Source organism: Fundulus heteroclitus, chromosome 20 (assembly GCF_011125445.2).
Source record: "Fundulus heteroclitus isolate FHET01 chromosome 20, MU-UCD_Fhet_4.1, whole genome shotgun sequence".
NCBI lineage: Eukaryota > Metazoa > Chordata > Actinopteri > Cyprinodontiformes > Fundulidae > Fundulus > Fundulus heteroclitus.
The window spans coordinates 46,797,485-46,810,743 of record NC_046380.1 but is presented as its reverse complement, the minus strand read 5'-3'; the positions used below and the strand labels follow the sequence as shown (position 1 = coordinate 46,810,743).

General features: G+C 46.5%; 1 protein-coding gene across 1 annotated transcript in view; it reads right to left on the bottom strand.

Annotated features, from left to right (window-relative positions):
* acad9 (acyl-CoA dehydrogenase family, member 9) overlaps window positions 1-13,259 on the bottom strand; it is a 21,619-nt gene extending 8,360 nt beyond the window's left edge. Inside the window, 17 exon segments of the mRNA XM_012882498.3 lie at window positions 114-242; window positions 806-883; window positions 970-1,096; window positions 5,100-5,179; window positions 6,837-6,965; window positions 7,048-7,167; window positions 7,250-7,320; window positions 7,405-7,480; window positions 7,555-7,628; window positions 8,710-8,881; window positions 8,964-9,042; window positions 10,801-10,901; window positions 10,998-11,104; window positions 11,384-11,485; window positions 11,572-11,665; window positions 12,984-13,054; window positions 13,057-13,259. Of these exon segments, the coding sequence (XP_012737952.2) occupies window positions 114-242; window positions 806-883; window positions 970-1,096; window positions 5,100-5,179; window positions 6,837-6,965; window positions 7,048-7,167; window positions 7,250-7,320; window positions 7,405-7,480; window positions 7,555-7,628; window positions 8,710-8,881; window positions 8,964-9,042; window positions 10,801-10,901; window positions 10,998-11,104; window positions 11,384-11,485; window positions 11,572-11,665; window positions 12,984-13,054; window positions 13,057-13,165 (1,719 nt within the window). The 5' untranslated portion in view covers window positions 13,166-13,259.

The window sequence follows — 13,259 nt, the reverse complement described above, 5'->3', positions numbered from 1 at the left end:
CTGAAGAGAAAGCAATCTACTGTGTCCCTCTGTAAAAACCCTAAATCTTCCTGGAAGCTGTCATTTACCCGGTCTCTAGTGTAACACACACACACCCACACACACACACACACCTCATGGTCATGATTGCGGAGGCCGATGCTGATGGAGCGGCTGGCTCTGGACAGGACGGCCGTCATGGCGTACAGGTTGATCAATATGTCTGCTACCCTCTTCAGGACGAGCTGTTCATCCACTATACTCTGACATGGAAAGTAGAAGGGGGAAGAAACAACATCACTGTCAAGCACTGTTGTATTCAACCTCGTTATTGTACACCTCAGAATAGAAAAAGGAATACACCCCCCCCTCCGCTGGGACTGCTGTTGAACAACATTATCCAGCGCCATCTTTAAATGACTAAGAAAACAGTGAAGCTGCGTTGGTTGAAGAAGGTGTTGAACTGGATTTGTTAGCCTTACTAATCTGCATCTGCATCCAAACTCATCAGTAAAGACTGCCAGGTGACGGAGGAACTTCTAGTCATGTATGGTATCTAAACCGGCTCCAATGAGCAGGAGCCTATGGCTGTACTGCAGCTAAAGCCTCACAAGTAATACGCACACTTATGTGTTTAGGTAAATGAATGGAGCTATTCTGGGGAGGTAAGGATGTGGAAAGCTGCTTTTCTTTTGAAAAGACGTAATTACTGAGGCACTGGAGCAATTGTCCAGCAGGTCTGACTTATACAGTCATCCATTTAAAAATCAGTTGAAGAGCAGAGGAATCCTGAGGAGAGCAGCTTTGCTGCAATCTGCCATGTTACCTTCCCATATCTGTACAGAAGGCTCTCCACTGTCGACCCAAAAAGGCTCACGTTCTGCTCAAGCTGCTTGGCACTTTCCTTTAAACAGAAACAGAGCATTACTGAGGTTCAGGAACCCAACAGAGTCTGAAGACAAGAAATCCAGCAGAAAGCCGGCTTCTTACCGCCAAGCTGCGGTGCACCACCCCGTCTTTTCCTGTCAGGCCAAGGTCTTCTGATGCTCCCAGGGAGGTCCTCAGCTTCCTGCCAGCCATGTTCACAGCCAGGAATATATTGCCTTTCTTCATCTCCCTGCAAGAAACAGAAAAAAGTCTCTCATATAAATCCTGATGGTCCACTCCACAACACACAGCTGGAGACATGGGAATATGCAGGTACATCTTAGAAAATGTGAACATTATAGATTCATTACACATAGAGGGAAACCTTTACCCTGTATAGGCTAACAGATACTAACTCAAAGTTCAGTGTCTCAGAATATTACAATATTATGTAAATGTTAAATCTTGTAAACTCGTGGTGCGTTCCACCCTAGTCAGCTAATATACTCCAAAGACCTGCAAAAGTTCCCTGAGCCTCTAAACGGCCTCTCCGTCTGGGCCAGTAGGAGACCCCAGACAGAGGTCCAGAAGACGGTGATTGATTCCCTCCACACGGACAGGAAGCCATACAAGGGTTAGGTTCACGGTGTGCTGAATTCAACTCAATCTAATTCATAGACAGCTGAGTGGAAGGAAAAGGTGAACCAGCAACAAAAGATAACTGCAGCCTGGAATGGTCAAGAAAAATTCATTCAAGAAGTTGGTGGAGCTTCACAAGGAGTGGACTGAGGCTGGAGTCAGCACATCAAGACCCGTTACACTCAGACCTTTCCTGTAAAGAGCATCAGTGTTGTGAGTCCAGTCCAGTTTATGGTTCAGGTGAACACACAGGTACTGGGAGTCCAATATCTCCACATCAGTTCCCAGAATGTTCAGCTGTGTTGGAGATGTGGGTCTGCGTCTGCAAAAGTCCACCAGCAGCTCTTTAGTTTTTGCTGCATTTAACACGAGGTGGTTCTGCTGGCACCAGTCCACAAAGCTCTGGATCTCCTGTCTGTACTCTGACTCGTCCTCAACTGTGACGAGAGTCATCAGAGAAACTATGAAGGTGGTAACCTGGTGAGCTGATGGAGAAGTCTGCAGACCAGAAACGGTGCCAGCACACTTCCCTGTCAGAACCACAGCCCCCTGTCCTCACAAACTGTGCTGGACCAGTGCTGGACCAGTGAGTATCCACTGGGACAGGTGGTGGTCCACTCCTGACCGCTCCAGCTTGTCCTTCAGGAGTCCTGGTTGGATGGTGTTGAACGCACTAGAGATTTCAAACAACATGATCCTCAAAGTGCTTCCAGGATTCTCCAGATGGTCCAGAACTGGGTGCAGCAGGCAAATGATGGCATCATCCACCCCGATGCCAGGCTGGTAGGCCAACAGCAGGAATCCAATGAAGACCTCACCAGGGGGCGAAGATGGTTGAGGATCAGCCTCTCGAGGGTCTTCATCAGGTGTGATGTTAGTGCTACTGGCCTGAGGCTGATGAGGTCTTTGGGGTGTGTGGTCTTAGGCACTGGTACCACACAGGAGGTTTCTCACAGCTGTGCTACTTTCCTCTACTTCAGGCTGATGTTAAAGATGTTCCCCATGATGCCACACAGCTCATCCCACATAGTGGAGCTGAAGCAGCCTCTCAGGGCTTCTTCTGCCTGCTCTGACCATCCCCTCACTGTGTGTTACCACCGGCTCTCTGAGCACCAGTGGCTTATCAACAGGTTGGAGGTTGTTGAGGAAAATAAATATCTTAGTTGTTACATTAATCAGGCAGTTGTACGGAGAATAATAAAATAAACTGCCCAGGCCTCAGGTAGGCGTCTCCCCCTTTGAGGATAAGATGAACATGCAGATTAGGTTTATGACCGGGATAGATCATTTGGCTTGACCCCTTCCAGAGAAGAACAGCACCACCCCCTCCTGAACAGATAGGGGGGCAGTCAGTGTATTAAACGGATGTCTTTGCAAACTTAGATCAGACAAAAGCTGCAATGCCTGGGAGAAGAACGTAGGTACCAATGGTAATGTAAACTTTGTCTCCGTTGGGAATTCCTAATGAATAAATATGCATATTTTAAATGTTTTGGCCTCTGATCAATTGTTTTTCCTCTACTGCCAAATCTTAAACTGGGGTAAGACGGGCCTTCAGAGCTAAGCAGGAGCAGGCCGGTACTAAAATTAACACGGTACACCAAGTTATGGTGAGAAGAGCCCAGGGGAGGGAGGGGTGAGGAGCTGCATGCCTCGTTGTGATTAGCATATAATAAGTCCAGAAATGCGTGGTCTCTAGTTTTGCATGTAACAGTGTTTAAATGTGGGGAGGGTGGAGGACAGGGATATATGATTAAAGAGCCAGGGGGTGCTTGGTCTGCAGTCTACGCCAGCGCTGCTGATGGCGTCACAGGCTGCCTCGCTGTTTGCAGAGGGAGGGATGTACGGCGTTATCACCGTCACATGTGAAAACTCTCTGGGACGCATGAACGGCCTGAGATCAACAGCTAGAAGCTCAATGTCCCATGTTCAAAGTCTCTCTTTACCTGTAGCGTGATCAGAGCTACAGCAGCAGTTATTAAAGCTATCGTTGCTAATCTGTTTTTATTATACTGGGAAAATCATCCTTCCATCCTGAAAGTAGTTTATACATCATGTATTCAGAAAAAGGAGGTTAAAAAAATCTTTCCCTGTGGGAGATGTAGTCCTGTCACTCTGACCAATCACTGCTCTTTGCATTGAAGAGCAAAGTTAGAGTTAGTCCTCCTGTAGTAATAATTCATTTGATTATTTTCAAAGCATAAACCACAGCTGAAGAGTAAAAAACAGAAATGAAAAAGGTCATTTCAGCTTTCTATATGCAGACGTGCCGCATCAGATCCATGGATTTATTATTCTCTCATTTTACACTGAAAGCTGTTAAGTTTGCTCTCTGAAGAATGCTTGGTTCATAAATGTGTGTGTGTGTGTGGGGGGGGGGGGGCACTGTCCCCTGTAGGTTATAACAGAATGCAATGCTGCTTTCTGCCATTAGTCAGTCATTATCAGGGGCCAGGAAATCTTTCATGCACAAAAAGGCCTTCTTTCCTAATTCCTGCATCCAGCGTTACGTCATCACGTTATTTAACTATTTACAGCAATCAGTGTGATTATTAGCTGAAACCTTCTTACGATGTGTGTCAGTCTGTGGGCCTTTGTGTGGAAATGGACAAAACGCAGATTTAGTCTGCGTTTTGTCCATATGCACGCTTTAGAGGTCAGACCCCTGGACTGTTGTTCAATGGTCCAGAGCTTGGTACAGTCCCCCACTGCCAAAGGTAATGCGGTTGGTTGGCCAGCAAACTGGGCTGACCAGAACCCCACAGAGAAAGTATGCCGTGTTCTCAGGAGGAAGAACCAACAACGCAGACGAGCTGAAGGCTCCTATCAAAGCAACCTGGACTTCCTGAGCACCTGAGCAGAACCGCAGGACGATCCCCTCTATGCCACGCTGCACTGATGCAGGAATCCATGCAGCCTCCCACCAGGTACTGAGAAACTAGAAACTATTCAGGGTTTCATGATCCCTTAGCCATAATCAGCATAGTGACAGGAAATCAAGGCTCCAAATACTTCACTATGTTTGTATGATTTTCACTTTCACAAAGAAGTGACAAATACTGAACCTTTTCACAATGTTGTCATTTTTGGGCCGTACTGAGGAGCAGAATAATAAACACAGATGGAGTCCCCCTGATGCATATGGAGGATGCAGAGACATCCTGGGAGTCACTGATCCTGGGGAATATCTATCTGCTTCATGATGTAAAGAGCTACATGGGTCTAGATTTGTAACAGAGTCTCTTCTGAATCCTGCTGCAGATTCAGCTCCAACACAACACAAGACTGTTAGAAAGCTGAAAGCCTTAAAAGACACAACGTGAAGAGTAGACAGCTTCACATCACAAATACAAGCAAAAGGAATTAGGTCCAAGAGTTCAGGGTCCAGCCTTGTAGCCAAGGCTCAGATATGTAGACGTCAGGGTAAGTGATTCATTCCACAGCAGAATTACATGCAAGTTTATGTTTAATCAACCAAAACTTTGTTTCTGACAACAAATGAGGCAGGATCCAGGTTGAGACAGTGGCTGTTTGGTATTATGACCAAAGATTACTTTAAAGCTAAATCAGAAGTTTGAATCGTTTTGACCCTAACTGTGACGTTTTATACGTACTTTATTTTTCCTGTCAGCACCTTGCCTGCGTACTGCATCCCGGTGAGAGCCACATACATCCTCAGGATTTCATTGGTCCCCTGGACACAAACAGAGAATAATTGTTTGGGTTTCTTACATTTAGGCTACAGATCATACTCATTGATTAAAATAATGGTATGGTAAATTAGAGATATATGTCCCACATTCCACACATTTCATTTAATGTTAACAGAGAAACATGCATCTAAGAGCTTCATGTTACCAAGTCAGCTGCGCCACCTGCTGGTTACTCACAGCAACAACAACCTCACGTTCCGACAGGCGTGGCTTTGTCTTTCAGTGGTTAAGGCTGTTTCTGGGTCACCCTCTGGGTCACCCTCTGGGCCTGAAAACAGGCTCAGGGCTGATCTGCTCAGCTGGGTTATGCTCCCTTAATGACGCCACTAAAAGAGCCACTACATTTGTTCTTCTCTTTATCATAGAAAGTACACCTGGATAAGTGCTTCTGTGCTTTCTGTGTCTCTGTTCTGTCTTCTCTAACCCGCAATCAGTCGAGGTAGATGACCGTTCACACCAAGTCTGGTTCTGGTTCTGCTGGAGGTTTTCTTCCCTGCTAAAAGGGAGTTTTCCTCTCCACCCTCACTGCATGCATGCTCAGTATGAGGGATTGCTGCAAAGTCAGCGACCCAATGCCAGCGTCTGCTGCGGCTCTACGCTGATCAAAGAGCAGGGAATGGAGCAAGTCAATGACTTGAAGTAATCTGCTGGGTTTCCTTAGAGAGAAAATCTTTGACTTATGTTAATAATTAACTGAACTTGGTTAGATTGTTTCATAACTGAGATCTTATTAGAACAAATGTAAAATGAGTTGGAATCCGTCTGGGTGACTGACCAGTTATATTGTAAAGGGCCTTGAGACCCCATCTGTTGTGAAATGGCTCTACATAAATAATCTGAATTGAACAGAAAAGGCTGAGTTAACCATCCGTTGTATATTTAGTGCAAAATTAATTTCTAGATCATTTCAGCATAGTATAAGAGCCAGCATGTAGATAATGGCTGCCAGATGGAGGGAGTCATCCCAAACAGAATTAGCAGATGTTCAACAAGGAGGAAGAGAGGAGGGAAAAAGTCGTTTTTATGAAATCCTCCAGGTTGAATACATGGTTTAGACGTTAGGAGAACATTGTCTGTAGAAATGATGTTAGCTACTTTAAAAAGGACCAGGAATGGCTCCGTCTATCACTACCGTGAAGCCTGCTGTTGAGAAATGAAGCTTGTTAGTCCAGCAGCTCTGGTTTCAGTTCAGGCTCCCTCCATCCATCTGTTTTTATTAATGGATAAATACTAGAGCATATGCAGGCGTTAGTAGGCCTGTCACAATCACTTGATGCATTTTAATTACATGATTAATTAACATAAGCACAATGATTTGTATATGCATGCTCCCCCTGTGTTTCTCTCCTCTCTCTATAACAAAGGCGGCACACCACTTCATTTATCTGAGCTGGGATGTCCAGAGGTTATTATGACATTTTCATCTTGGTTGATATTGTCTCCAATTGACAATAATATGATTTATCAAGAAGTTTAGGAAAATGTATCATTGTGACCCATTTGGTGCGTATTCATTCACCTCCTCTAACCCAGACGCCATAACTCCCAGAGGGAACCAAGCTCCTCCTTGGGGTTAGGAGGCTGGCTGACCCATCAGTCATTTAGCCAGAGAAAGGAGCATCCTGTTGGCCAACGTACCTCAAAGATGGGCAGGATGCGAGAGTCGCGGACGTAGCGCTCAAACGGGTAGTTCTTTGTGTAACCCAGACCTCCAAGGACCTGCAGAGCCTCGCTGCAGCAAATCCAGCCGCCCTCTGAGCTGAACACCTGCACACAGTTTCAGGCAGCACACCCTGTGACGCCTTTGCTCCTGATTGGTTTTCCCATGAACCCTTTCTGCCTGTCCCACCTTGACCATGGCAGCCTCTAAGGAACAATCTGGAAGCCCTGGTCGATCCATCATCCCCGCCGTCAGGTACGCCATGCTCTCCATCACGAAGGCGTTGATGGCCATCAGCGCAAACTTCTCCTGCACAAACAGGTCAAAGCATGCCGTTCACATCTCACCTAATGGCAGCACCAGGAGCCACTATGGTCCCACTCAGCTGTACCTGGATCATGCCAAATTCACTCAGGCTTCTATTAAACTGCTTCCTGGTTGCCGCGTACTCAGACGTCAACTCTGTGGGAAGGCAGGAGAGAGAAAAGTCTGAAAATAAATAATCAGAGAGCATTTCTGGGGTTGAAAGAACAGACCTGCTTTTACCCATCAGCTTCTTGATCATTCCAGCACAAGAACTGCCCATGCTGAACCTCCCAGAGTTCAGGATGTTCATGGCAACCTGTCCAACAGAGGCACAACGTCATCAAAAGCATGGACTAGGAACTAAAACCGAGCCCACAGAGCAGACATTACCTTGAATCCTCCTCCTACGTCTCCAATCACGTTTTCCACCGGAACGGGGACGTTGTCGAAGGAGACTTCACAGGCTGGAAGACAGGTTCAACGCTCAGCTTAACTGACATCGACACACAGACCTGGACGATTCATAGTGCGTTAGTAAACACCACTATCTTTTTATCCATTTCTGACCTAATTTGGAGGAATGTGAGGCGTGTGGGTGTGGCACTGGGACATTTTCAGGTGAACATGGACAGCGCGCCCTGCCGCCTCAGCATCAAAGCGAAGATAAATGACTTGGACAAGTGTCACCACATGCTAACTGGGTGTAGAACCCAGCATTAGAGGAACCGTACTACATGGTTCCACCTGGAGGCGGAGCGAAGGACCGCTGAGATGTAAGCAACTGTTGGTGGGCGGGACCTGCCCCCATCCAGCCACGACCCACGTGATCTACACGGGTTTTAACATTGTTGCTAAGCAACAAAACGATGCATGTTGCCCCCTGCCCCCACCAAAGAAAGCTCAGTCAGATATGATGGAAAACATCCGAGAACATTGATTTTTAAGTCCTCTAGCACATTCTCAATTGGGTTTAGTTTAGGACTTTGACTATTCCATTGATGGATGCTTTCCATTTTGCACATAGGTCAAAGCTTTGACTTTGGTTTCACCCTGGCTATCAGCAGCCTGGGGTAAATCAATCTGCAATAAAGCCAAATCTAAAGTTAACGAAGGAGTCGGCCTGTTCTGACCCAGGGTAGCCAGGCTCCTCGCCAGGATTTCTTTTCAGCGTTGAACGGTGAACGGCTGGTGGGGCGTGTCAGGAAGCTGGTGCGTGAGGTGGCGTGTGGTTCCATTTCCTGGATGCATTCCCAAAGCGGAGCGCTGCGTAGTGCAGGTTGAAGGAGGCTCTTTGTTAAGCTAATAAAAGCTTGAGTTAGCTAATGTGGTTCAGGAGGTTTATAGCTGCGCTGATACGCGTTCAACAGCTTTACTCACTTTTCTACGTTGCTCTCAAACATCCGTGTCTACTGACCGTTCTGTAGCGTGACGGTCTAATTTCAGCGTCAAACTGAAATGCGCTGCTGAGAAGCCTGGTAGCATGTCTTCCACATGGAAGCCCCAAACGCCACATAAAGCCCAGGCAGGTGTGCATGGCAGGCTTACTGTAGGAACCCCTGATGCCCAGTTTGTCCTCAGGTGGACCACTGGTGATGCCCCCAAAAGCCTTCTCCACGATAAAAGCAGTGATCTTGTCTTTCTTCACACCGTCTACCTCCACCTGAGTCCGAGCAAACACTGTCATGATGTCTGCAAAGCCTCCGTTGGAGATCCAGATCTGAAAACCCAAAGGAGTCAGAAGGAGGAAGTCAGTCTGGCCGTGGCTGTAACAACATGCGGAGGGAAGGGCTTGGTGTTACCTTGGAGCCGTTGATCAGGTAATGTTTCCCATCCTCGGACAGGGTGGCCCGAGTCTGAATGGAGGCTGCATCACTTCCACTGAAGGCAAAAGAAAGTGAGGGATTGATGAAAACGTCTCAGTAAGCTGGATGAGCAGGAGACAGATGAAGCAGGCACAGAAAGGTTCAGCCAGGCGTGAGACAGCAGCCTTAAAATCTTAAAAAGTATCAAAATGTTATCCTTCACCTGGTAGATGGCAGAGTTGGATTCATTGTTATTAAAACATGTTGGAAAGGATTTCTATCCTTCTTTATAATTAGTGTAAAAACTTTAGTTAATGTTATCGCTCTAATTGGTTATTGTTTAACTTTTAGATGATTTATCTTTGGTGATGAACGCTGATGGTCTCCTGACCATCACCCTAATCTCCATCTCCCTCCACAGATCCTGTCAGATGCAGGCCGGGCCTCTGGCTGGGTCGCTCCAGAACATTAAGAAGAAACATGCTGGTAACATCAAAAGAAGACTTTAAAGCTAAATCTGCCAGGGCTGGGAATGATTTTGGACTCAACTGGAAACAACTGCTGACTCTGCCTAATCTGAAGTAATCTAAACGCTCACTTTGCAGACAATACCCGGACATTAAGGTGACCTCCTGCTGGAAAATTAACACTTTAGCCATGTATGCATCATGACATGCTGAGAGACACCATTTATTGTTGTAAATGGAATACAAACAGCACTCTTGATGAAAAAAGACTTTTCTAAAGTAATGCACTAAGATTTCACAATATATTGCTAATATATCATTACTAGAATATCACAAAGTAATAAGCAGGTCGCAGAGAACTGCCTGGACTAGAATAAATGTTAACCAGTGAAGGATTATTATCATAGCAACATTTAATTTCCCTTTGGGATAAATAAAGAATTGAATGTATTAGGTTGTTTAATCCAGCAGAGGAAGAAACTAAACCCAAACTTATTTTTATCCCCCTAAAAGTTTTCACGCTGCTGACTGAACGAGGACAGGGCCGTCCTCCGTGTTCCTGAGTGGCGTCATCAGCAGCCACGCCGCCTTGGCTCCGGTGTGGAGTGCTTAGGTTCATTCTTTGAATTACCCATAATGCAGCAGCGTTTTTCTGTAACCATAATAGTCAAGATACACGTGGACATTTTTGTTGCTTGGTGCCTCGGAAGATTGAGAAAGTGCATATGAGTACAGCATGTATCTTACATTTAGATTTTTTAGACAGAAGCAGCAAAAACTGTTTACTGGAGTTTGCTGGACGGCGTGACACGTTTCACTGAATGCTCTAACCTGATGACGCTGACCCTGTTAGTCCCTCCTTTAAAACCGAGCTTACCAGCTCCTTACCAGACTGATGGGCCGTGCGTACAGCCAAAGTCTGGCTGGCCAGGCTACAGAAACATCCCCAGAAGTTAAATACACTGTTGTTACACTGTTGTTACACTGTTGTTACACTCTTAAACGAGCATCTTCACGTATGCACGACTGTTTTCCATCACGAGGGTCAAACTACTCTTTCTTCCTGTTTGAAAAGCCAGTTTGGGTTCTGAAGGTTAAAGTGACATAAGGAAGAGCTGGAAGCTAAATCCTCAGCATACAGAGAACACTGAGTGATAATCAGTTGTTGATATGGTCCACAATGATAATAAGGCATAAAATACAAACAAGTTCTGCGCTTGGAGAAGCCATCTAAGGAGTGCAGAAGACTAAGAGCAGTACCACGGAACAAAGAATATTCTCCTTCACACACAAAACTATGTCAAGTATGAAAAGCACTTGAGAGAAAAGCCTGAAGCGGGTCATGAGTGAGCTGCCTGGATGCGTACCTGCCGGGCTCGGTTAGACAGAAAGCAGCCACGTGTTCTCCTGAAGCCAGTTTGGGCAGATACTTCTTCTTCTGGGCTTCGTTCCCAGCAATCAGAATGCCCTGAAATCACAGCGCTCTTAGAACGTCGCTCTACAAAAACCACAGGCTGGGTTGGCCCAGCGCTGCGGTACCGCCCGCCCAGGATTTAACGGCTACCTTCAGCCCGATGGCTTGATGCGCGGCCAGGGTGACGGCAATAGAGCCGTCCAGCGCGATGATCTCGTTCAGACGGGCGTACATGGTGTTGGACAGGCCGAGGCCACCTGGGAGCGAGAGGAGAAGCAGCTCAGAGATGTTGGTGCCTGCACAGAGACATGTCCCCCACCGGGAGGAGGCCAGGCTGCCTGGGCTACAGAGGGACTGAGGCGCCCACCGGGCCCCATGTGGTGGCATGGCAGCTTCTAGAGGTGGGGAACAGATCTACTAAACGTCTCCGTGTTGTTCTCTTGTATCTAAAGGACGGTGCAGCGCTTCCTTGTTCTGCTAAAGCAGAATTAGTTGAGAAAATGTTGGATTTATTGTTTACGATGCCAGCATCTCACCATACTCCTCAGGGATCATGATTCCAAACAAGCCCAGCTCCTTCAGGCCATTCAGCGTCTCTGCTGGGATTTTGGCTTCTTTATCTATTTTTGCCGAATCAACTGCAGGGAAGAGAAGCCAAACACTCAGCTTAGAAAACGGTTGGAGTCCAGCAGAGTCCCTCACTGCTTTCTCTCCTCCCTCTCACCTTCCTCGCTGAAGAACTTCTCCACTGGTGCAACAAACTGCTTGATCTCCTCCAGCTCCTCGTTTCCGATCTCCGGGTAAGGGAAGACTTCAGCCTGGAGGAGAACAGCGGGAGATTTTCAATGACTCCAGATGCCGTGGGATAGCAAAGGATTGTGATGTCACACTAAAATAATGTGTTCTGTGAAAAAAAAACTGTTTACCGCAGAGAATAAAGCCTAAATAAATGGAATACAGATAAAAGGTTTGTAGATGTTTATGGTCTACGTGTTCATGTTATCCTCAAACGTATCCATGGAGAAAATGATGTGGGTGAAGCTTTACAGGAACTTAGAAGAAGACGCATGGGTTTGACAGCAGGGGAGGTGGCAGGTGAAGCAGCGTGGAGACGCTCACCTTACCTTTACGTAATATAAACAGGTTATTAATGCATTTATCATAAAAAATCTATGTAAATACAAGCATGAGTAAAAAGGAAGAGTAACTAAATAAAATAACATTTTAGAGGCAGCTCACTGGAGGGTTGTGCTCATTTTTTAACAAGCTTGAGAGCATCACATGTGGTCCTTGGGGGTCTACCTGATGCCCACAGGCACCATGTTGGTGACCCCTGAACTCAACTATTGCCCCACGGGGTAAGAACCGGGTTTACTTTGGCGGCGTGCGTGAGTGAGACCTTTCCTCATCTTCTCCTGATCTTCTCCTGATCTTCTCCTGATCTTCTCCTGATCTTCTCCTCATCTTCTCCTGATCTTCTCCTCATCTTCTCCTTTTGCTCTGAAGGCCAAGACTGATGCATCACTTGGGCCCCAATGTTCTTGTCTTTGGGATCTTACATTCCTGAGCACATTACTGCGGACCTCTCATTGGACAATTCCTATTTTTTTTTCCCTAATATGAAATTGATGCATTTCAGAGAGACTTCTTTTGCAACTTAAACACATCTGTTTGTGTTTCAGTTTTTGTTTGGTGAGAAGGAGTGCATTCCGGTTCATTCTTTTAAAACTGCTCTGAGAACAGCTGATTTCTGTTTCAGGTAGCGCTCCTGTTTCCCTCCTGCGTCTAAGACGACGTGTCTGATCTGCGTCTGTCTTCTCTGTCCGGGGTAACTAGAATGGCCGGTGTTATACTCATATTTATAGTCTTTAAAAAATGATTCCAATATTCACATTGAATACTGAAAAGTGTGTGAGTAGCTGCGATCAACCTTCAGCCTCACAGAGACAAAACTTTACAGGTGGCTTCTGATGTAGGGTGACAGAGAAAAAGGGGATGATTAGAAGACTTTTCAGTTTTTCATTTGTGAAAAACAGAAATAAGCTGCATGCTTTGTGTTGGTGGATGACAGTAAAACCGGCGGAGGTGTAACTGGTGTGAATCCCTGCTCCCTGCCACTACAAGCCCCTCCGTTACCTTGTTGATCTGACCCAGGAACAGATCCTTGGCATAGGCCAGACTCCTGGAGTGGGTTCTGATGGTCCTCCGCTGCTGAAGGCGTAGAGCCTGTCTCCCCAGGTCCCACGCGTGACAGCTGAGCGCGCTCTTCCCACCGGAAGCCGCCTGGCCACGGCGAGGAAACCGTTCACGTTCATCATGCCTGGCAGGACATAAACCTTTATCTAACCTCCGACACTGGCGGAACACCTTTCACCCGTCTCTGGCGCCTGTTGATGACGTAGCTGTTTATGC